Here is a 26,083-nt window from a genome sequence, read left to right on the forward strand (position 1 = left end):
AGTAGATTTCTCTACAAAGTGTGCTCTCTTAATATAAGAGAATCTCTGGAAGGGATAAAACTTGAAAGAATCCAGTCCATCTACACAGTGTGGGATCACTTCTACAACATCCCCACTGAGTAATTGTCTAGCCTCAGTAACAGTCAGCCCCCTAAGCTCTCCCTCTTTTTCCTCCTATTTTTAGGGCTTCTGTATCAGAAGCAGTTTATTCTCCTAGTCCTCTTCTTTGCACTTGGCATGGGCATGGGATTAGATGTAGTTACCTTAAAACACCTTTCTAAAATGAACACACAGTAATGCAATGTGCTATATTCACTCCCAAAAATTGTCCTTAGAAAACTAGCTGGTAAGCATATTTATAATTATACCCCAATACAAAGCACATTCCTGAGAGTAAGTGGTAAAGCAGCCCCCATTTTATAACCACATAATACAAACCACTACCACACAATATAAAATAACAGAATTTGTGAGCTGCTTATTTTAGAACACTGTTTTCTTAACATATGCTCAATAAGTTGGTAAGAAAAAGAGCAGTCCTTTCTCATTGTTTTGTTCCCCTGTTCTACAAAGAGACTTCAAAGGTAAGAACACTGTCATCTCAACAAAGGCTGTCATACACACAAAGCAAATATCAATCACATTTTGCCAACAAGAAACAATATGCCAAAGTATGTGTAAGTGCTACATGGCAAAGAACAGCTTTTTAGCTCTCAGAGCCACTGTTATATTTATATATATCTTATCTTAATATGCATGTATACTTACTAAAGTGAGTATTATGATAATAGTTGTTACTCAATAGCTCCCATGTTATAATCACCAGTAAGGGCCAGACCCTTCGCTTGATGCTTTTGCAAAAATTATCTCATTTGATCTTCACACCCACCTGTAAGGAATGTGCCAATAGTCCCACTTTCGTTGATCACTCAAAGAATTGAGGTGGACCTCAGATTCCAGTCTGGCTAGACTCCAAAGCCAAGGTCCTTCTTTGATTCTTCACTCCACCTTAACTGTTAGGGTTGGTGGTGCATTTTCTAAATTCCACCCACCTTTTTCTTTCTCTTGCTCTCTCTTCTTTCCTCCTCCTTTCTTTATCCTCATTTAACAAACCATAAGTCTTTTTTCAAACATTTACTATAAAGGTTGCTTCTGGTATTCAAGTACTCTCCTCTACATCACTTTCTTTTCTTTACCTTTTGTCCTCTCTTTCCTTAAACCTGTCTTATTGATGGGTTTTAAACATAAAAATTTGCTGATTTTTTTTCCTTAAAAGCAATAGGATTGCACAGTTTATATGAAAGACTCTGTGATTGTTATTTCCATCTATGGTGTGCGTAACCAAGAAAAGATTAATGTAGGCATGAGAATGTTGGAAAAGTCTATAATTTTGCAGTTAAAAATCAGAATCCTTCTATGTAATTTACAACCACAAGAGATATTTTACTGGCTAGTTATTGTTATCCAGAAAAAGTTATCTTTATGGCACTTCATAAAGTCTGTTATTTATATTACTTTTACCATGAGCATTAACAGTAACCTCCACTCCAAATTCTTGCTTTACGGGTCTTGGTACAATGATTTTCAGCCCTGAGTTCACATTAGAATTTCCTGGGGATCTTTAAAAAGATACTAATGCCCCAGACTCCACCCTTGAACAAATAAAACAATCTTTGGGGATGGTACCTGAATATCTATATTGTTTAAAGTAGTTCTGGTGATTCTAATGTGCAGCCAAGACTGAGAAATATTGTAAGAGCCTTAATTCAAGAATGACTATTGCAGCTAAGCAACCATTGAAAACCATGCCAGTGTTGGGAAGGCTAGACAGACAAAATAGACGTATGTGGAGTGTGATTACAAATGAGATAGATGTCATTTCAACAAATAGTAGTGTAAAATAAACAGTATTCTGATACTATTGATCAATACTCTATTGATCTGTATTGTTGATCGAGTATTATTAAACTTGTAGCACTGATTGGTACAGACAAGACTGTCTGATAGAGAATTATCTCAGTCAAAAGAACAGAGCAAAATGCACACAATAGGGCGCACTAGTGAATGTAACAGATGCTGGCCTCATAGAATAAGAACACAGCTACTAAGAGAGGTACAAACCATGGGGGAGTGTGTTTGCTGCTGAGCTATATTTTGTGGAGGGGGTATAAATAGGACTATTTTAGAAGATGGGTATCAGCCATACTCAAATTTTTTTTCAAAGCTACTTAATAATAAACAACTGTTTTTATGTCTTACGAGATGACTGGCAATGTGCCCTAGAGTCTTCCTTGTTTTTAGGGAAAACTTAATGGTTAGGAAATACCTAACGAGAAATAAATGTCCTTTTCTTTTATAGTTTCTACAGTTCCTGACTCACTTTAGATTGACTACTGGTGATCAGTAAAACGACTATAAATAGCGCAGTTTTAACTCTACCTTAATGGGTTCCGTTTTGCAGTAGGTCATTTGTTCATGACCTTATCATTTCTACTTCACTCCTAATGTGCTCTTCTTTGGGTAGTTATCTCCATTAAATCGTGTTTATGAGTCTTTTTTAGTCCATGAAGGATTTTCAAATCTTGCCATAAAGTGGGGAAAGCTCCATGTAAAAGTGGGGTGGAAGTCTGGGCTTCCTGACAGAGTTAATCCTGCTAGTTAAGGGGGCTCTTTGGGATAATATGGGTTCCAATGAGTCACTAGGCCAAATCCCAATAACCGCAATTGCCAAAAGTAATTAGACTGAAGAAAGCCAGGCTCCCTGGGAGGAAGGTCATCACAGCGAGCTTTAGCCATTGCTCCAACGTCAGACCTAGTTACTTGTCCCTAAGGATGGAGAGCAATCATGAGTTCCAGAGAGTAGGAAATATACCAGAAAACAATGCTTTTTCACTAATTTTTTTTTCTCAATAGGTTATTTACCATAAGCGTGCAAGAGATGGAAATACGTCATCAGTATGTGCAGTTTATGTCACTATCCTCACAAACCACCTTGTGTGCCTGTGTGAATGTACATGCCTACATACAGAACTCCCAATTCATCACTACATACAGAACTCCCTCCTCCCTTTCTGAGTAGATAAAGAACTGAAAGAATCTAATCTAAGTTCATAAAAGAAGGTGTCTGACTAGCATGGAAATGGAAGGGAAGGAATTCTTGTAAACATCCTTAGGTCAACTTAAATATCACATTATTGAAGTAACATTTGGCAACAAAAAAATGGTAGTACATTATATCAGGCAAGCAATTCTAAAATATCTGGGGCTAGAACAAACTTATGATTTCTTGTACTGAAAATAATTCACTTTAGAAACATGGTGCTGTAAGTATCTAAGTAGAAATTATCAACAAGTAAGTGGTGCTATAATTTTAAGCTTTCAATATTTGAGAAATTAAAAGATTGTTAAACCTTTCCCTAGGAAAATACTCAAGTAGCACAAAAGTATTCTTGCTCAATATCCAAAGTAGAAGTTTGCCTTTGAAACCATTGGCTTGGATACCCAGAAAAGATAGTTCATCACTTTATGTGACGGATCTTTAATTGAACAAAGACACTGTCCTTAGAGTGGTAAGTTTCAAATTCCTTTATGAGTCAGAATGACTTCAGTGTATTTCAGTACTCTTTTGAGCTTAGACTACCAGTTCTCTGTTTAAATATGTGGATAAGTGATATTGCTTATTTTAAATCTACAGACAGGAAGTCAAACTCTTTTTCTAGCAGGCTTTTTCTGGCAACTGGAAATCTCCAGGTATCATTTGGCAGACAAATAAACCCTGTCCTTGTGCACTGCACACATCTAATAGTTATCATGACCTGACTGTCACTATGGCCAATATTGTGGAACAATATATTTAATTTTCTTTCGTCTTAAATTGACAATAAGATAACCAAAGAACAGAAGAATCCTAATTTTGGAAAAACTTAGCAAAATTTTTTTGCTGTGTTTACTTGTACCACTGGTCATGTAGTTTCTGCCATAAAATACAAACAGTATGGACAAATGCTGCTTGGCCACAAACTGAGGACATACTGAGAAGCTACATATTTGTTTCTTATAGAATTTAGTTTTGTTTTTCAATTTATGATGAGTTTTTTTTTATCTGGAGTCCAAAAGGACCCTCATTGCTTGTTTGGTCACAAGGAACAAGGTCCAAACATGGTATCCTTAGCCCCTCTGACTGTAATTCACACACTCTCATTTCATGCCATCCTCAAGATGGTAACTCTCAGTCTCCTCCACAAAGACTGAATATAATTTTAAAAGGCCAGTCTTTCTTTCATATAGCACATTTCTAAGACATCCAGCCAACTTTCCAGTTCTATCCAGAGCTTGATGTAGATCCAAGCTTTTAACATAGATCAGTGGGATTTCCTTGGAGGCCAATTAGGCTTGCAGTATCGCATAGATGCATACTTGGCCCAAGAACAATCAATAACATTTGCTATCATATCCAGCCTGTGTTTTTAAACCTGTGGGCATTATGTGACCATACCCCAAAGTTCAGTTTCTAACAGAATAAGGGAGAGTTGCAGCAAGAGAACCTCCAAACGATTTCATGCTATAACTACCATCTTCAGTATCCATGTGGACATCCCATTGACATTCCAGGAATTCATTTTAAACTGTTTGCCTCTGAACTGAGTATGTACTCTAAGGAGAGCCTACGATCCAAGAAACCTTCATGTAATAGCTTTTACCCAAACTATTTAATTCACAAGCTGTTGGGCTGAAGTGCTCTAGGTAATCAGATAAGAACACATTCAAATGAAAATTGCCAAGATTTTCCAGGGCAGGATATTTTCGTCACCCTTCCTAGCTCAAACTCACTTCCTCATCCACTCCCCAAATTCTAAACCACTAACTACTAAGATGAGTTGAACAGTCTTAATTTTATAATCTTCCATAGAAAAAATAAGGACACAGACAGCCGAGTTAATTTATAAAACAGTGCTGCATTTATCTTGGCAGATGTCAGTTTTCCCCCCACTAACTCTTTCATGCTGACTACTTAGCAACTCATGGAGGATCAAGTCATCCCTATGTATTAAGCACCTTGAGAACCATTGCACAGAGTAAGTTTGGTGTGTCTCTTCACACACTTCTTGTACAATTTCTTTCCTCATAGACAATTTATTCACTGGGTCTCTGAAACCTAAATAATCCCTTTACTTTAAACCTGAAGCAAATGGAGAGTCATTTTTATAAGAGCAATAAACTAAAGTGGCTGTTCAAACACTTTACTTGAATTGCTCTGGGCACTGAAATCCCTTTTTGTTAATACAAACCCTTCATATTCTAGCAGGAAAACCCCTGAAATTCTAGGGTTGCTTAAAATTGTATAACCAGGAATCTCCCCTCTCCCCCAACACCAGCCCCCGATCCTGGGAGTATGCCAGTAATTTTGCAGGATTCATTCTGACAAACTGTTCTGGTGTAAATGTTTATAGAAATCCTTTCCACTAGAGATTAAACAAAGTTTTAAGTAACTGTGCCTAAATGATAGATCTTAGTAGTGTTTGCAACAGCAGGTCTGATGCTATCTGATGCAAAGATTCTGATACTGTATACTAGCGAAAAGGCTAAAGGAAAAAGAATTGAGAGAGGAGTTAGTATGAACTGTATGTAATTGGAACTGCAAAATATTATTTTAAGTTATCTCTATACAGATGAGTTTTTTTAATGTGAACAGGATATAAGGGAAATGAGTTCATTTAAATTGAAAAATAGTAAATACTGACTACTGGTGCTTTAATGGCTTAAAAAAAATGGGGGCAATTACAAATCTTATCATCATGCCAGTTCAAATGCAATTCTTGGCTAGTTCTCCAAATTCTCACCAAAATGAAGTAACATATCTGAGATCCGATCTGATGTAAGCTCTGGTATCCATATTATTATTATTCAAAAACTACTAAAAGGGATAACTGCTGAGCTCTAAGCCTTATATTGAATATTATTTATTAAAACAGGGTAGTACCCTAGGCCTCAAGAGGTGAAAGCAAACCAGTGTTCCCTTTCTGTGCTTTCCTGTTTGCACAGCATTTTCCAGTGTTTATTGTATACTAGGGGATTACACAGTTAAGGAATTAAAAACCTCAGAAACTTCATTGACTGAATTTCAAATTAATGCTACAGCATGAATGATTCCTGTGATACTTGACTAGGAAAGGCATATGTCATTTAGACTAATTAATATTTCCTCCTTCCCTTAATGATTTAAGGCCTACCTTAAAATTTAAGAACCCATGAATCTTAATTTCATTTCTTTGTTGGTAAGTCACAATATGAGATTTCTTCTTAATACCTAGAGATTATTTCCTCATTACAGACATAGGATTTTTTAAATTTTAAGATTTTTTTGTGAAAAACCATTTTAGAAAAGTTCAATGTAAATAATGTTAAAACATATGCAATGGAACTTTACTCCTTTTTGTTTTGCTTCAAACATAATGGCAGTCATTCACTGCTAAGTTTCCAATTGAATCCTATTTAAATACTGTATTTGCTATAAATGAGCAAGGAAAATAATCAAAAAGGATCCATGGAATATGAAATAGAGACTTTATAAACTTAATTGGAAGATAATCCTGTCTTTCTAATTACCTTCTTAGAATCTAGATGTTCTTGATTTGACTGTAGTGAGAAAAATCCCACCTTAGGAGGCAGAGACATTGATTTTAATTTATATATTGCTATATAATTTAGACAAATCATTTAGTCTGTGATTTGACTGTATCCACTATACAAATGAATTCATAATCTTTCATTCATCTGAAAGCAGAAAACTGATCTTAAAGTCCACTCCTCCAACAGTAAGATCAATGAGCTTTCCCTTTTCATCTTTGCAGCATGCTCTAACCTTAGATAGTTGTCCGTCCAAATGTTTAGAATGCTGAGTTACGGCTAGAATTCAAAAGTTTAAGTTTCTTTTTGCACATTTATGGAAGTTTTAGACCATATTTTTAAAAAGCTAACAAGCCAAAAAAGGAATCTTGTTAGGGGAAAAATATGGAAAAATCAAAATTGAACTCAGCACTAACTACAATATCATACATTCATTTATTTATTTAATAGCTCTTTATTAAACAGTTATTACATGCCAAAATTACAAAAATGAGCAAAACACACCTGGAACTTGCCCTTGTAGTATTTCACAGTGGTTAAGGAAAGAAAATATTAATTCAGAATTTAAAAAATAATATTTGGCTAAAGATAAATTAGAGCACTTTAGATATCATTTCTAAGCCGAATAGTACCTCTTTTTTTATTTGTTTAAATAGCGTTGGAAATTAATTAGTTTACAATAAACCTAATACCTACCCAGATTTTTCTCTGGGAAACAGAGACAAAGCTGAACAAGACCACATATGGGGATGAAGCAGGAAGGTGGAAGGAAGATTAGCTGAAAACATGGGAATTTATTAGGCCTTCTGTTATTTTCTTGTCTTAAAATTTATGAGCAATGAATAGGACTCATTACTTAGCATGCCGTTTGTGACAGTCATAGGAAGTATGCTATTGTCCACTTTAAATGTAGTTAGCATTTTTAAGTAAGCCTTGTAATGGTGTGGCATAGCTTGGCTGAGTGAATTTCCATTTTTGGCACATTGACTAATTTCTATAGCTGAACTTTCACACTAGTTCATCAACTGGAATTACTTTTCCCAAATACTAACATATTGTATGTTTTAAAACAGCGCATTTTTTGTCCATCTCTCTGAAGCATTTTCAAACCTTTTATGGTAAACCCATGACCACCACATAAAACATACAAGTCAATCTACTTAAAGCACCAGTTTGGCAAATATATGTCAACAAGTTATTTGGATTCTTATGTAACTCTGTTGATGACCTTTCCTAACCTCAGTTGATAGCTTTAAAGATATCAGTTGCCAAAATTCAGAGTCTTGAAAATAACTTGATTCAATTCTTTTTGGTATGTGATCACTGACTTGTAAAGGTCTTTAAGTAAAGAAAGGCTACTACCAGCTACTTCCACATGTTTATCTCATGGAACCTTCACAGCAATTTCATGAGGTATTATTCCATTTTATAAATAAAGAAATTGAGGCTGAAAACAACTAAGGAACAGCTCAAAATGACACAGTCAGAGATGGTAAACCTAAACTGTACATCTAGATCTTCTGACCTAATGAATAGCTTTCCCCAACACACTCTGCTTTTCATTAAGCCTGTAAAAGAGAATGCCAGAGGAGGTTTAAATGAAAAACAGTTATCTTTGCAACTGAGATGGAACTACTAATACCTCATTAGACAAAACATGAGGGTGTGAGAAAATAAACCAGACTACTTGACAGAAAGGTTACTGAGGAAGTGCCAGGCCAAGTTTTTTAACTGTTTTTAAATCAGAGGCCCAATAAGATTGCAACTATTGGCCGGGCGTGGTGGCTCACGCCTGTAATCCCAGCACTTTGGGAGGCCAAGGTGGGCAGATTACAAGGTCAAGAGATGGAGACCATCCTAGCCAACGTGGTGAAACCCCATCTCTACTAAAAATATAAAAAATTAGCCGGGTTTGGTGGCGCATGCCTGTAGTCCCAGCTACTCGGGAGGCTGAGGCAGGAGAGTTGCTTGAACCCGGGAGGCAGAGATTGCAGTGAGCCGAAATCGTGCCACCACACTCCAGCCTGGCGACAGAGTGAGAATCCATAAAAAAAAAAAAAAAAAAAATCACAACTATTGTTCTTAAAAGATCCCTCTGATTGGTAATGGTAGCAGTAGTAGTAGTAGGGAATGGGAAGATGTGAACTCTATTAATCAGGGAGGTAGAATCTGTAAGAAAGGTGATTGGAGAAAAGGATAAGGAGGGCTCCTAGATTTCTCACTGCAGCATTTTCATGGTGCCATTTGCTACAACAGAAAAGCACATGTCGACTAGATGTAGTGGCTCTCACAGGTAATCCCAGCATTTTGGGAGGCCAAGGAGGGCAAATCTCCTGAGCCCAGGAGTTCAAGACCAGCCTGGGCAACATGGCTAAACCCTATCTGTACAAAAAATACCAAAATTAGCCGGGCATGGTGGCTCAAACCTGTAGTCTCAGCTACTGTGGGGGCTGAAGTGAGAGTATCACTTGAACCTTGGAGTTTGAGGCTGGAGTAAGCAGTAATCATGCCTCTGCATTCCAGCCTAAGCAACAAACTGAGACCCTGCCTCAAAAAAAAAAAAAAAAAAAAAAAAAGGCACATGTCAATTAAGTGTACAATAGTTTTAATAGCTAGGAAGATTTTTGTGAATTATATATGCAACATAAACCATTCATGTTACTGAAGAAGATAAAGAGAGACAAGAGAAGTAAGTGACTTCACTGAAGTCACTTCGCAGTGGAGCCAAGAGTAGAAATAACTCCTGCGGCCATTCTGTAATACCAAATGCTACACAGCAGATGGTTCCAAGGGTTGACCTTCCAGAGAAGGGCTCTGTGGATCCTCTGCCAATCTGATTTCTTATGTGTTTAATAATTGCCTTTTTGGAGAGAATTATCTGTTCATTGACTGAGGAGTTGCTTCACAGTCTCTTTATTTCCTTACTCCAAGATATGCCAAACTTTAAAAAGTTACAATAACCTGTTGCCCTAAACTAAGATGGCTCATGACAAGGCACAATTTTAAAAAACAAACCAATTACACATGTCGTACTCTCATCAAACACAGTTATCCGTTTCCTCATCAAACATATTCTATTCCTGGGAATGAGGAAGGTTCAAATCTGATCCTGAGCTGGAAAAGTATCATTTTGCCCATTATTAGCAATAACGTATATTAATATGATTTTGTACAGCATATACACACTTTCTCACAGTCTTATTTGACTTTTTTCTCACCCTTTTGGAATGGGCAGAACAGGTGTTATCATACTCATTTCACAATTAAAGCTCAAAGATGGTAAGTGATTTGTATGGTATCACAAGGCTGGTAAGTTGCAAAACTTAGCCTCAAAGTTCTTGTAGGGGGATAGTTGTTTTGTTTTTCTACAGTTCTATGACTTTTCCCACACTACCACAGTTCTCATATATCTACCCTGAAGTTCCTACTATTCGTATAATTCCTTTGGATTTGACAAGAAAGGCATGTAGATTACAGGAAATCTTTATTATAGATGAGATTCTTACTAGCTGACAATGTGAACTGGCAGATCTTTAACGTCCTGTCCCATTTGAATACCCATGAATGAGCTTATTGTGGGGAGGAGATACTGAAGCAAGAGCATCAAGCATTGTTTGGCAAACTGTCTTCAGGAAAAAGCAGAAAACTTGCTGGGTGTTCTCTATGGTAGTAGAACTTTCTGAGAGAAATGGTTGAGTTTTGATAGAATGAGATGTGTATTAATAAATGTTGTTACAGGCTGGGCACGGTGACTCATGCCTGTAATCCGCACTTTGGGAGGCTGAGGCGGGTGGATCACTTGAGGTCAGGAGTTTAAGACCAGACTGGCCAAATGGTGAAACCACGTCTTTCCTAAAAATATAAAAATTAGACAGCCGTGTTGGTGTGAACCTGTAGTCCCAGCTACTTGGGAGGCTGAGGCAGGAGAATCGCTTGAACCCAGGAGGCAGAGGTTGCAGTGAGCGGAATTGGTGCCACTGCATTCCAAACTGGGTGACAGAGAGAGACTCCATCTCAATAAATAAGTAAATAAATATCATTATAAGATAATTGTATGGGCTTTCCCCAAGTATCATGATATTTGTTTTACTAGACATAATCAAGTAGACTGTTACAGGGAAGCAGTTTGAACTAGATACCTCTAAAGTTCCCAAAGTTTATGATTCTATTGGCCGGAAGCTGACTATATGGATCTCAATATTCTCATCTGCAAATTTAAGGAAGAGCTTCAAGAGCCCTTTAAATTCCACAGGTAAATTCACCATCCTCTCAGATATTATGTATGTATTCCTACATAAAGCATTTTGTTCGTAACATTTTCCCTCTTTCTCCCTTTCCATTTGTCTCAGTTTTTCTTTCCCTTGAAGTTCCATAACCATTACTAACTGCTCTCTGTAGTCTTTAGATAGCTCAATTATCAATAATTGCTCCTGCCTTTTGATTTGTTGCAAAAAAATTCTAGTCTATACATTTATGGTTTTTAGAATATTAAAGTATTATTTTATTAATTGTATTGTAGGCTTCTTGAGTCAGAGACTATCTTTTGTCTCTCAGTATGATCAGTATCTAGAAGACTGCTTCCAGTAATCATTGAATGAACAATTATTTATGAAGATAATAATAATGTAATACTGAAAGTGTGGTATTTATATCACCTTCGTCAGATTCACCTGGGATGCTTCTTATCAATGCAGTTACCTAAATCCACTAGATTCACTTCCAAATCAAAATATTTGGGAGTGGCATCTTACCTCGTCATTGTAAACAAGTAATCCAGGCCATTTTTACACACAGTAAAGTTTTAGAATCCTTAGACCTTTGGTTTCTCTGTACCATACAGACCTTTGGTTTCTCAGTACCATATTGGTATCATTTCTATGCCATATCTTATCTTTTTCAGTCTGTTTAAGTAGGTGTGTGTCTTCAGTGAGCAGCTAGTGCCTCAGAGGTCTTCTTACCCCGGATGTTTGTGACTCCTGTTAAAGTCTGTGTCTATGGTCCTTAAAAAGTAGCCACTCTCTATGACTGTTAGTGAGTTTCTGGTTCCCCAAGCTTCTCACACCTCCTGTATTAGAAGCCTCAGTATGTGCCCTCTTTTCTAAGAGTTATTATTGGATAAAGCTGCCCACTGCTTCAAATATGGATGATGATAACACAGGATGAGTTTAGTGCCTCTTGAGTTAAACAAAGTGTCTTATACCTATGATTTTGATTATTGCCTATGAGAGTCCTAGGCACTTTACACAGCATCTCACTTAATCCTCTCAAATATATATCAAGCAGATATTCCGGTGTTATAGATGAGGAAGCCTAGGCTCAAACAAATTAAACAAATTTTGTCTAAATATATAATCAGACTGGAAATTCGTTTAAACAGATAATTGATTATATTCATCTTTGTATGCTCACCTACTAGAACACTGTGTGGATGTTGAATAATTTAATTTTTTAAATGAATAACTGGATAAAAAATAAATATTGGTAACTCAGCTAGAAAACATGAGAACTAGGGTTCAAAACCAGACTCTAAATGAGTGCAGAGCCGGTACCTCTTCACCCTGTCCCTGTGCTCTTCTAGGAAGTGTGCAGGACCCATTTCTGAATGAGGTCACAATGCAGGCAGCCATGCACGTAAGTATAAAGATGCATCATACTTACAAAGGTGCATGTATATTCCTCTTCAATTCTGTTAGCAATTTTGTGAATCTAGGGGAAAAAAGCACTTATTTTCTTTGCTCAGAATTTTATATGTGATACATAAAGCTGGATTTTTTAAAATTGGTATACTCACTATTTGTACATCTTCTAGTGCCTGTTGAAATACCACAAGTCTCTCACTTGCTGTTTACTTATGCTAAGTCTTCAGCCATCAGATATGCTACTTTAGCATGCTATGTAGCACAAATATCCAAGTTTATTCATAATATAACAAAGTGGAGTTTGTTTTTAGCACAAACTGAAGTTTGTTTCATTCAAGAATGTGAAGTTAGTAGTTATGGACCACTCATGCAGATTCATTACCATTAAACTATCACATTTTCTGTTTATGTTGATTTCTAATTATTTCTAACCTTAAAAAAAAAAAAAAAAGGAATGCCTCTCTCAGCCAGACCGCAGCACATAATGATTCCCACTGTTGGATGAACACTGTTGGATCTGTCTCATGAAAAACGCTGTTATTACCACCCACTAACTCATCAACAGGTCCTGGCTCTCTACAGAATCTGGGTCTCATCACCCCCATCCACTCCCTCTTGTCCTCTATTCACCTCCACTTGGGAACATGGCCACTTGGAGAAGGGGAGGCTTTCCCTCTCTTAGCAACAGCTGGAGATATTGATTCAGTACCTTACATTTTACACTCGTAGCAGAGTGCATTCACTTTACAAAGGATTTTTCTACTTGCGATTAGGGAAAAAAACACCTCTTTATTTTTGTTTCTGTGAGTAGTTTGTAACAGTTTCAATAGCAGCATCAACTGTAGCTAGTCGGTTGGTCACAGGAAAGTTCATATGGTTTTTACTACTTTTGAAGCATCAAATTTGAAATTAGTCCATAGATTTTTAATTCATTTAAGGAATTAAAGAACATAATATTAAGATACTAAAAGAAATATTAAATTAGAAGTAAAAAGCACAGTGCTGTTACTCTAAGTTATTTAGACTGTTTCAATACGCATTGCTAATGGTAAGAATTTAGAAAAATACAAGAAAAGATTTTTTTGCTTTTTATTCTTTGTTTGTTCTTATGACCTTTTATGTATTTGATAACTTTTTCACTTCTCCCCACTTATTCCCACACACACACACACACACACATACACAGAATGAAAATTAAAATCCCAAAGCAAACTAAAATTACTGCTAGAGAAAGATGGGGAGGAACAGAGGAGAAACGAGATAGTCCCAAGAGCAAAACACATGTAGATTGATGCACAGCCTCTTCAAAGATTGGATTCTGGATGTAAATCCCCAAGTTTGTTGCTAGTTAGAGCATTTTCCTCTAATATACAAGTTAAAAAGAGAACATATCTTCATGGAATACAAGATGCTGGTCCTGTTCCAAGATCCATAAAATTAACACAAATTAAAGTAACTATATCAGGCAAAATGTGTTCTTTCCTTTCCTTCTAATATTTACTTAGAAACGCAGAGGCTACATGTACTTAGGCTTTTTACTTTGGCCCTCAAGGGATGGGAGGATCTGGCTCCAACCACCCTTTGTAACTCATTTTATAGCACTCAACGCACTGCAGCCTCATTGGTACCTGTCATGTTGCTCCTTGTGCCCAGCTTCTATGGCTTTATACTGTTTGCATTGCTGGTGCTCTACCTGAAATACTCTTCCTGGGTTTGCATGATGACTCCTCCTTATTCTGCAGGCCTTGGCTAAGGAGTAGCCTTAAAGGGTCTTCCCTGACATGTATTTAAGGAAGCTTCCCAGAGTTATTCTCTGCCTTATTCACCTGTTTGTTGCCTTAACAACACTTGTTACAATCTTTAATCATTTGATTCCTTGTTTACTTACTTATTAACTGATGAACATCATGTCTTCAGGAACTGGATTTCTTATTCAGTCCTGCCTTTCCTGCATCACGTGAAATGTTGAGCACACTGTGGGTGAAATTTTTGTTGAAAACCTTAATCATAGTTTCCGCAGTGTATCCATATACAGTGAAGCCTACTTGCATCTATCTTTCATTTCTAGTCCTGATTTTGGACTAGCTGTGGTTAGGCAAAGCATAGCCTTCAGTTACCAGGTTGGCTTTGAGCTCCCAAATATTCATCATATCTTAGATTTCATGAATTCTACAGCTACCATCATTTGCTAGCCATTTTCTTAATATTTTGGGCTGACTTGATTTTAGTGGAAAGCCTAGCTATTTGCTGTTTAATGTTAGGTTTGTTTTATTGCTGTGGCTTTATTTTAAAGTATTTATAGAATATAAATATTAGACTCCCTTCGGGAAATTATTATTCAGTAAGAGAAAAAGAAAGATTTTCCAAGTTCTCAAAGAAACCATTTCCATTAAAAACAGTATGTTTCCCCACATAATAATAATGGTGGCGCACCAACTGGGCTGTATTCAGCAGCTGGTGAAGACATTCCTCTCTGAGACTCTTAGGAATTCTGTCAACTTTTGGTGTAGGCACAAACTTTCAGATTAGATGTTGATTTAGTAGGATAAAAGATACAGCAGACTCTATTATCCTAGCTGTTAAAGTTCAATTAATGTATGTACTTTTGAGTTTGATGAAAGACCAATAGAATTTGCATGTAGGTGTGTGTGTGCATGCATATGTATATGTATATACACACATATATGTGTGTGTGTATCCATATACACATGCACACACATACAAACACGTGCACATATTTAAATATGTATATTTAAATAGCATAGGTGAATTTTAATTTACTTAATGGTTAAAACATTGGTATATTAAAACCCTAAAACCATCAGATGATAAACAGTATTTCAAAAATGGCAGGGTCTGTATATATTTGGATATATAAATATCTGGTTCTTTCAATAAGTTATCAATAAAAAATAATAATGAATAAACCTATACTCACCCAAATATCTTAGTTTGATAATCCAAAAGGAGTGTTGTATCCAAATAAGTAATTATATTTATTCAAAAAATATTTTGTTCATATTTTGCTATCTATACCTAACTTTCTCAAGTTGCCTAAATGGTTGTAGAGACCTAGACATTGTCGGCTCTACTTGCGAGCTTTAACACATGAACAAATAAGAAACACTGACTCTGAATATTTTCTTGGGTTGACTGGGCACAAGTTTAGAGAGACAGCCAAATAATTCAAATTTTTAACATTAGACTTTTCTTAAAGTGAACATTGCCAAACATTCCAGAGGAATCGGGAAACATCTCTTAATTTTCAATAAATGTAATATTACTCCAAACTTAAATGTGACTCCATAATAATCAAGTCCCAAGATATGGTAGAAATGTGTTGCCCTAACTTAGGCAAGAAAAATCACCACATTTTCTCTAAGGGAATGAATTACTGAAGTAAATGACACATAAAAAAAACATTATTACTTCACTTTGAATGATTGATTTCATAATTAAGCATTCAAAGTTTATGTAATTTGCAACTTGATTTCTTTGCCAGATATTCATAGGCATAGCCCACTTAAATTATTATAGATACTTTCTGTTAAATATTTACTACTTTAACATTTTTATTATTCTTTCTTTCTGGTTTTTTTTTGTTTGTTTTGACAAGGTCTCTCTCTGTCATGCAGGCTGGAGTGCAATGGTACAATCTTGGCTCACTGGAACCTGGGCCTTCTCTGCTCAAAGGATCCTCCCACCTCAGCCTCCTGAGTAGCTGGGACCACAGGCATGTGTCACTGTGCCCAGCTAATTTTTTTTTTTTTGGTAGAAACAGGGTTTTGCTGTGTTGCCCAGGCTAGTCTCAAACTCCTTGGCTCAAGGAAAGTGCTGGGATTACAGTTGTGAGCCACTGCACCTAACAACATATTTATTATTTTTTAAAAAAATAGCTTTTTTATGTGTATTGTGTTCATTCCTTCAATAATCAAAAACACTTTATTGAGAACCTATTCAATAAATAGCTTCCTTGAATAGAAGGTGGGAATTATCTCAAATTCCTGAATCTATAGAGGAAAAAAGAAGAAGAAATTATCAAACCATGAGACCTCTTCCCTCAGGAAGTGTACAGTCAATGTGAGCACACTTCTAAAAAGAGAAGGCATGGTGGAAAGGACAGATGTAAAAAAAACTTTGATTATAGAATTCATTTGGTCTCTTCTCTCTACTCTGTCTGTTAAGGCCACTGCATACAGAAAAACAGGCAGTGAATGTTGTGCAGACAAGTATGCTTTGGAGAGACTTTCTATATGATGTTTTTATTATTGTTAAAAATAACTTAGATCAAATTTGTGAATTTATTAATTTTTAATTAGATTATAAAATCTTTATTACTTTTATGTATCTGGCACTTCTTTACAACTCAGTCAAACCTGTCTTATTAGTCTAAAGTCTACTAAAATTTACATTTCTGGAAATTAGCTACAAATAAATGATCATCAGCAGTAATTGGCAGCATGCAATAATGGATTTTTTTCACATGACAACTTACAATAGATGTTAGTACATTTGTAACTGAGCTTTAGAAGTGAATTAACGTAAAGCAAATGCTTAAAGCTTGCATTTAAATTGTCACAGAAACAGAATTTAGTTCCCAATACTGCATTAGTTGATACATCATAAACATTGAAAACAAGTAGCCAAAGGTTGTATATTGACCAAATGTTCTGGCTCCATTTAAAATTCTGTATTCTGGATGTTTTATCAAAGTTGAATTAACTCTTATGATAATAGCAAGTCTCTTAGGAATGGTTGCATCAGTTATGTATCACAAGTTAAAGGTTATCAAATAGTAGGAAGCCTTCTTAACAGATAGTGAAATTGAAGTTTCTTACTCAGGGAGTGTTGACAGTTCAGACACTGAAAGTAGGTTTAAGTTATGTATCAGTGTACACCCTTTTTGTACAACTAACCATAATAAACAAGTTAAGAAATAATAGTTCCCTCTTTCTTAATTCTAACGATAGACATATTAATTTCACTGTGTATGTGACACATTTTTAGTAGAAAGTCCCAATTTAAAGTTTCTACGAATTCTGCCCATTTTCCCACTCATATCTACCCCCATTACACATCTAAAGTTTACTTATATATAAAGATATAGTTACCAGATATCAAAGATCTCTATTTTCACCTCTGATCTAAACTCACTATTTTTCTAGCAGGTTACAGCATTCCTTTGAGTCCAAGTTTGAAGTTTCAAAATAAATGATTATGATAGCTTCTACTTACTTATATCATAAGGCAATTACCACAGTTAATTTAGCTTTTGAGTATGCTTTGAAAGCAACAGTGAGTGACCTAGAAATTCAAAGTATTGTTTAAAGCTGCTGATAATACACTTTGTTCTCTTACCAAATGTCCCCTATTTTGCATGATGTCTTCTTTTTCTGTAATTTTTCAGTAGCTTCCACTTTTTTTTTTTTTTTCTTTTTTTGAGACAGAGTCTCACTCTGTCACCCAGGCTGGAGTGGAATGGTGCGATCTGCGCTCACTTTAACCTCCAACTCCCAGGCTCAAGCAGTTATGGTAGCTGGGATTACAGACGTGCACCACCACACTGTGCTAATTTTTGTATTGTTAGTAGAGACGGAGTTTCACCGTGTTAGCCAGGCTGGTCTCAAACTCCTGGCCTCATGTAATCAGCCCACCTTGGCCTCCCAAAGTGCTGGGATTAGAGGCATGAGCCAGCCACCATGCCAGGCCCAGTAGCTCCCATGCTTTTTCTAATTAAGTAGCCACCATCAGAGACTCATGTGTATATCTCCAACAGCCACTCCAAAGTAAGCTCCATCTATTAAACATCACTCTCGGGATATTTCATAAAATCTGCAAAATTAATGATTCCAAGCCAGGTTTATCTTTTTAAACATCGGTATTCTATGCACCATTCCCTACCCTCCAACTGCAGGCTTTTACTGCCCTGGTAGCCCCTCCCCTCTCTATTCACTGGCTGGACCTAGAAACACACCTTTTCAAATCCTCTTTCTTGTTCAGCCTACATGCCATTGGCCACTATATTTGGTTGGTACCACCTCCTAAATAACCTTGAAACATGCATCCCTTCCTCACTACATTATATTGCCTCTCCTGTACTTTAAGTTATCATCAGCCTTTTACCTCGACTACTACATTATTCTTCTCCTAGTTTGCATGCCTGTCACACTGCCAGGGAAATTTCCTTTCCAATTCAAATCTTATATTTCAATCACTGGTGTGATTGAAACACCCTATGTTTACAGAAGAATTTCATTGGCCTATCTCACAAAAGTTTCTGTAATCTAGATCTATTTTATGCTTCCACTCTTCTTGTTATTCCTCATATCTTCATTCCCCAATACTTATGCACCAGTTGCATCAAACTCATGCCAGTCTCCTTCCCAGCTTGGGTCATTGTGGTGTTTCCTTCTCTAGCCACACATGGCCACTTACGTACTGATAAACTCCAACTCGTTTTCTAAGATTAAGTTCAAACATTGAGATTCTGTGAAACTTTCCCTACCTCTCCACCAACAACTTCAAATAATAGTAGGAAAATATTGTTTGAAAAAGGTGATTTAGAAATGCAAAATGAAGTTAATATTGAATGGGGAATAAAAAGAAAGACACATGAGAAAGTAAAATTCTATTTTCTGTCTCAGAATCACAAGATTTTATGGCTGAAAGTGTTGTTACAGTCAATATAGACCAAAGTTTTTTGTGGTTTCCATATAAAAAGTAAAATCTCTTGCCTTAAAATGAAGTTTGGGAAATTTGTACTTAGTTGTGTAATACTGACTGTGTAATTTGTATGATCCTTATATGGCATTCAAGAAAGCTGTCACTACACTACATAACCATAAAAAAAATCTAGATTCATTGAATCTGAGCTTCACAGTCTCCATTTCTCTCTCTTCCCACAGCCAGCATTTAAACCTTCCTGAAGAAATAAGGTTTTCCATCATTTGATTTTCAAAATTCATTGCCCATATTCAAAATTCACTGATTAAAACATAAAGTTTTATTGCAAGTTGGGACAACTAGGTCTTTCTTGCTTTTTCAAAAATCAAATTTTTAAAAACCCTTGCCTAGGAAGTCATTATATAAAAAAAAAGGTGAAAAGAATTATTGTAGCACAATGTTGACTGTGCTGCATTTCATCAGTAAAAGTTCTAGAGACAGAGGGAATCAAGCAAGGTATTTTGGCACATCTCATAATTTCAGTGGATACAGTTACAATCATGAGACTTATTCAAAGCTCCCTCCTGAAGAACATTCCAAACATTCAAAAACTGTTTTTAAAATAAAATTTATCTTAAGGAATGTCCGTTTTTGAAACACTGAATATGTAAATCATGTTTATATTAATAATTGATATATTTAAAATTATATCATAATTGGCAAAAGTTTCAGAATACATAAAATTAGAATTGTGTGTTTTCTTTCAGCAGCCACATTTCAGAGATAGGGATGGACTGGCATGGACCAATATGGTCCATCTTTCTTAAACCCAGAGTCTCTTAGTGCCCTGAGTTTGAAGCACTTTTCTTTCAAGTTGAGGTCCACTCTTCTATAGACGATTCTATGAAAAGGTCTTACAAGTTTTTATCTACACCTCTCGCTTCTTGAAATGGATAATGATAGATTCTGAACACATGGAAATCTCTTGCCCCTTTTCCTTTTCAGGATCTTTGCAAGCTTACAATATGTACACGTTTTCTGTAAGTCACCAATGCAGAGTTACTGGCATGAAAAATGACCCTGTTACTTGGAAAGTAGTTTCACTTACAAGTCCCCCAGGCCCTGTAATGTCTAAACCTCCTGTGCCACTTTATGTGACTACCCCACCCCCACAGAGGAGCATGCACAGGAAAAGCAGACTTCCCTTCCCCCACACATTTCCTTAGTTTATTTACAAAACGTCTTGGAATGAGAATGAGCTGCTTGTGGTTCCTGTGGCTGATTCGGGGATGGTTTCCTACAGGCAGAGGATGCTGGTCAACCGAATGACCTCTCTGTAACTAACCCGTGCACCCCTGTGGTAAGGCTGTTTGGTCTTATAGGTACCTCTTCTAACTAAGCTTGGAGGGATTTGTTTTTGTGGTAAAGAACTTAGTAATAACCAAACGTCACTGTAAAGACAGATTTAATAATGTTAAGGTCCATCAGAGCCTACGCCTTCTACTACCAACAAGAGATGCCAGAAATACACTGGGATGCCTTTATATTCCTGTGCATCAATCTTTCTTTCTCTAAGGATTATGTTTTTTTTTTCTTTGGCATCTTCAAAGGACAATAAAGCTATTAGCAATATATTTGAGTGGAGAACACATTAGGAAAAGAAATCATCCTAAACACCAGCTATATGAGAAACGCCCGTTAGTCAGCAGTTTTTACCAGCTCATGCAGAGGTGATGATGACTATTTAATAGTCAAAAGAAGATTTAAAGTTGTGATGATCTTAAGCAAACATGAGTCTCCCAAATACTCATTTCTGTTTGTTCAGACTTGCTAATGAACACTCTTAACTCACACGTTGGTAACTCTTGGAAACCCTGGAATATGTGTAACAGTGATTCTTAAGGTAGACTGGTCCATTCTCACCAAATATACATTTCACTCGAGTAAGTAGAAGATGAGGGCACAGAAATTGTAAGACTCCAGTTCCAAAAGAGAAAATATTGAACATAAATTACCATCAGTAGTCATATATGATCCACATGGAAACACTAGTGAGATAAGTATCACATTTTCACCATTATATCTATTTGAACTGGCAATTATTAAGCTCGTGTGAGAAGAAATATTCAATGAAGGGATTGTGGGGTGCTCAACAGTTAACATAGTTTCAGCATCAGTTTGCATTGGATCAAAAAGTAAAATTGTGTTCTCTAATACACCATAGTTCAAAACAGATATTATAAAACTTAGTGTCCTTACTCAGGTTAAGCCCTAGTGTACATTATTTTACTTACTGAAGAAATTAGAAACATATGCTTATCCTCCATTACATAAATGAAAAGCAAAGCAAATGTGTATTAATTTCACTGTGTAAATGAGCACAAAATTACCAGTCCCCAATCTCCCAGGGTGCTAGTTCAGTGAGGATATTATATATATGAAGAGAATATATATATATAAAATTAGTTATACATAATTATACAATATATTTTATATGATAAAGAGAATATGTATACACACACATAAATATATAAGTCCTTTGAGGCTGTATATTCTTATTTTTCAAATGCTCAATTTTAAGAACTTTGAAATTAAAAACAATACATATGCTAAAGGGAAATAAAAGATCACAAAAAAAGATAGGAAAAAAATCCCACCTCATTCACCCATTACCAACAAATTGAAAGCTAATGAAAGGAAACATATATCCTGCCCAGAAAATGTCATTTAACTTTTATATCTGTGATTTAACCTTCATAATGTCTTTCTACATTTGTCTCCACAGTGCATCCTAACGTTAGTCAAGGCTGCCAAGGAGGCTGTGCAACGTGTTCAGATTACAATGGATGTTTGTCATGTAAGCCCAGACTATTTTTTGCTCTGGAAAGAATTGGCATGAAGCAGATTGGAGTATGTCTTTCTTCATGTCCAAGTGGATATTATGGAACTCGATATCCAGATATAAATAAGTGTACAAGTAAGTGCCTACACGAAATTGTATTTTTATCTCATCTTTGGTGACTTTTCCAGATTGAAATGGCCTCTAATATATTTGTGATATTCAGTGTTAAGTAAATGATAATGTTTATCTGATAATTAGGCTAAACCATACTTGGACTTAACCCTCAGAACCAGAAAATTTGTATCACTAACTTACAAAAAAGCACTCATGTTTTGGTTTTCTTTTTAATTATGAAAGCAAAGGCTGGGAATATGATTATTGCTCATTGAATCTATAGAAAAGTACTGCAAGCCTCAATTCCATCTGAGTTTCCATTATCAACACAAAATCTAAGTATTGACTAACTTGCCGAATCATTTCAGCTATTTTGACTTCAAGAGAGATTCTAGAGCAACTGAAACATTTATTTATCAATTGGAAGTAAATATTGGGAGTACTGTCATCTGGAACCTGAAAACCTATTTTTCACACTGCAGACCCAGGGACCTTTCTCAAAAATGTAAATTAGGAAATACCACTCTATTCAAATATCATATGTAGTTCCATCAATCTCTCCAAACTCATCTCCTACAACTCCCCCTCAACCATTTTGCACCAGCCTCACTTCCCTTCTCGTAAGATCTTCCCACCTCAAGCCTTTGCAATTATGTTCTACACTGGCTGCTCTAGCAGTTGGAAAGCTTTTTGTCCACATCTTTGCATAGCTGGCTGTCTTATTTCATTGATGATTTTCCTCATATGTCACCTTCTCAGAGAGACATTCCATGATCATCCTATCCAAAATAATCAGCCTGTTCTCCTTGTCAACCACCCTCCATCTCTTTTTCCCACCATTTGCTGTTGGTTTTTTGTTCTGTTTTCCAGAGCACTTATCACTCTGGAACTAGACTGCCTTGTTTCAAAAAGCAGTCTGATCTGTTGTCCTGGGTTAGTTTTATAACCTTTGTGAGCCTCAGTTTCCTTATATGTAAAATGAAATTATACCAATGACTACCTCATTGGATTGTTGTAAACTTTAAATAACTTAATAATACTGTAAAGCATTATAGCAATCCTGGCTTACAGTAATCGCCATATAAGGGTGAACTATTGTTATTGTTTACTGTATCTCCTCTCCTAAGATGTAAACTTTCTGAAGCCTGACTCTTACTCCTCTTGTGCATTGCTGTCAACCAATATAAAAAACAATACCTGGCACATAGTAGGCAATCAAATATTTGTTGTAAGAATCAATAGCCCTCAAGAACGACACAAAGGTAATATCCTTTGTATGTTTTCTTAAGGTTCTGATGAAACATTTTCACTATCACTTAATATAAACAGATACTTCATCTTATAAATATTCTAGGCTATATATATATATATATATAAACAAAGATTTTTTCATAGGGCAATCAGTACAATGATTTTAAAATCAATAACCAATGTACCTCAACTAAATCACTGTGGAGGAATCCTGAATTCAGTCTAACAAAACAATTTTGGACTTCAGATGTTTATTTGATACTAAAGTTGTGTGTGGCTGTGTCTGACACATGCAGAACTGGACCAATAGTTAAGAGAACATAATGCAAGCATATTTCTCTTTATTTTTTCTCTTTCAGAATGCAAAGCTGACTGTGATACCTGTTTCAACAAAAATTTCTGCACAAAATGTAAAAGTGGATTTTACTTACACCTTGGAAAGTGCCTTGACAATTGCCCAGAAGGGTTGGAAGCCAACAACCATACTATGGAGTGTGTCAATATTGGTAAGGAGAACCTGTAATAATTTGAGTAAGTGATAATGTCAGTCTCCATGGAGGTGCTTTTCAAAGTCCTTTGTCAGAAGAACTTGAAGGTTCTTGGGCTGAGATCTCTTAAAGGCTGTCTCTATCCTTCTTTAGAAAGATACTCTCTTAAAGGTGTTTTTCATAACCTTATCTAGTATGTATTATGGTACAATTTAATACAGTAGGTGCTTCCTTATTTCTTATGGACTATCGATAATTGTTTCAACCATTCTGTTTATGATAGATTTATTTTTATTATTGTTTAGTGAAATTTTATTTAAATTAGTTAATGAATTTTATTTAAGTAAACATTCAGTCAAGACACACATATGTATATCTGACAGTGATCTGTTATGTGACATACATATATGTCTTGAACTTAATTTTCACCTTAAAGCAACAGTTTCATAAAACACCTAGGTCTAATCTCAACTAATGACCAAAGTTATTTTCCAAGGCGGGAACATATATTCTCTTGACACAGCCCATTAATGCTCAGTAAATGGATCAAAGACCTAGAGAACTGGAACTGATTTAGTTAAAATCTCACTCTTTTTCTCTCACACTGCTATGCTGAAATATTCTGCTTGCACAGGTATTGATACATAATAAAAAGGATTGTGGACTTACTCAAACTGACAGATTGAGACTGTCCCTGGGGCTGATTAATTGCAGGCCAAATTTCCTGAAGGGGAGGTCCCTCAGACAAGTTGTTTGTCTAAATAACAGATCACTGTCAGGCTATATTTTCCCTCTTTTAAACGTTGTGCAGCTACTACAGCTACAACTTTGATGAACACTTGGGAAGCAGATGCTGAACCAAATGGGAAAATAGCCTAGGAAATCTCAAAATCCCCTGGGCAAAAACTACAGGAACCTTTGATGCTGCGGTGATGTTGGCATATCCACACAACTGCCCTCCTGATTCAGTACAAGATAGTCTCCAGGACTCCCCTGGGGCCCCATCTTAGGGATCCCTTAGAATCTAAAGTGCTGGAGTAATAACCCTAAAGTGGTGGTTTCACCATGTCAAGTCCACTGTAGCACTTTTATTTCTAAACAGTGTTTTTGATAGACTAAAATAAATAGATATTTTAAAGATAATTTTAGAAGCATCTGGAAAACAACGGTCTTGAAACAGTTCGTGGCTCATTTTGGTTAAGTTTTTTCTTCTCTAGTTGTAAAAACACATGGGGAAAAAAAGCAACTTAGGAATAGGGTAAAAAGTACAAAAGAAAGCACTTCAAGTTCTTTTTCTTATAGGTCCTGAGGGCTGATGATTAGAGGTAATAAGTTCCAAACACTGGAAAAAATAGAAATCACGTGGAATATTCAAGAGCAGAAATTCAGGATGAGTTGCAGAATGTTTGTGACATTTCTCTACCCAGAAAAAAAGGCACATATTTAGATTTTTTCAGTTGTTGAAGGTGTAACATTCAGTCCTGGAAAGGCTATTTACCTTAAATGTATTAATGCTTTTCTGTCAGGGAGATCATTTCACACTTGGCACTATTGGATTTGCCTTTAAAGCTTACTGGTAATTTATACTACTAGTAAGACTAAGATTATTTATTTCTTAACACAATTACATTTAAGTGTATATATTATGGAAGAGAGGTTAGCAGTCCAAAGACCAATTACTGAGTTTGGTTCTTTTAACAGATGCAAATGACCTAGGACACTGTGGTAACACAAATCACCAACTTTCATTCAGGGCTGGCTCCGGTTGTTTGCTCGATAAGAGATGTCTCCCATCATATGGTGCCTAGCCTGCAGGCACTACACCTGCCATGCCTTTAGGCCAGTCCAGAATTTCAGGGAAGATGATGACCTGCTTCTATATCACAAAGGAATATTAAAGACTGTTCCTTTAACAAATATGAAAACTAGGATCCGGAGAGCCAAAATGGTGACCCCAAAGAAACATTTTAAGTTATTTTCAGTGCTGTAATTAGTAGCTTGACTTTAGCTTCCCACTACTCATCCAATAGAAAGAATGTGTCTTTCTCATTGCTAAAATCCACGCCATATTTCTGGTTTTCTATAGAGATTTTAAATTAAGAGGAAAGGTCATAAACAGAGGAAATGCTACCCTCATATAGAGCTGGAATGAAAGACGTATGTCACAGTATATCCGCTTTCCATGGTTTGCAGGTCAAATGAAACAGAAACATCCACTGAACCAAATTTTGTAAGAGAACATATTCTTTTCACTTTGTGCTCCAGATATTTGCTTCCTTTCTGCACTGTCATTTTGTCACCCTCACTGCTTCTCCTAGAGAGTTGGATTTGTTCAAGAAACACAGAGAGAATATATCTTACTTCAAGGACTGAGTAGCAAGGGACATTCCCTTGCTATGTTCTCTATGGAACCATGCAACTAGTCAACGAGAATTAGAGCAAAATGACCAGTAAAGTCA

The 26,083-nt window shown here is 36.1% G+C and overlaps 1 protein-coding gene across 3 annotated transcripts in view; it reads left to right on the plus strand.

The window, feature by feature from the left end:
- Positions 1 to 26,083, plus strand: part of RSPO3 (R-spondin 3) — a 79,588-nt gene that overhangs the window by 8,063 nt on the left and 45,442 nt on the right. For all 3 annotated transcript variants that reach the window (XM_055263407.2, XM_055263404.2, XM_063621445.1), the window contains exons 2-3: positions 21,715 to 21,906; positions 23,496 to 23,642. In XM_055263407.2, coding sequence (XP_055119382.1) covers positions 21,715 to 21,906; positions 23,496 to 23,642 — 339 coding nt within the window. The remainder of the gene's footprint in view (positions 1 to 21,714; positions 21,907 to 23,495; positions 23,643 to 26,083) is intronic.

The sequence above is a fragment of the Symphalangus syndactylus genome, chromosome 2, assembly GCF_028878055.3.
Source record: "Symphalangus syndactylus isolate Jambi chromosome 2, NHGRI_mSymSyn1-v2.1_pri, whole genome shotgun sequence".
Classification (NCBI taxonomy): Eukaryota; Metazoa; Chordata; class Mammalia; order Primates; family Hylobatidae; genus Symphalangus; species Symphalangus syndactylus.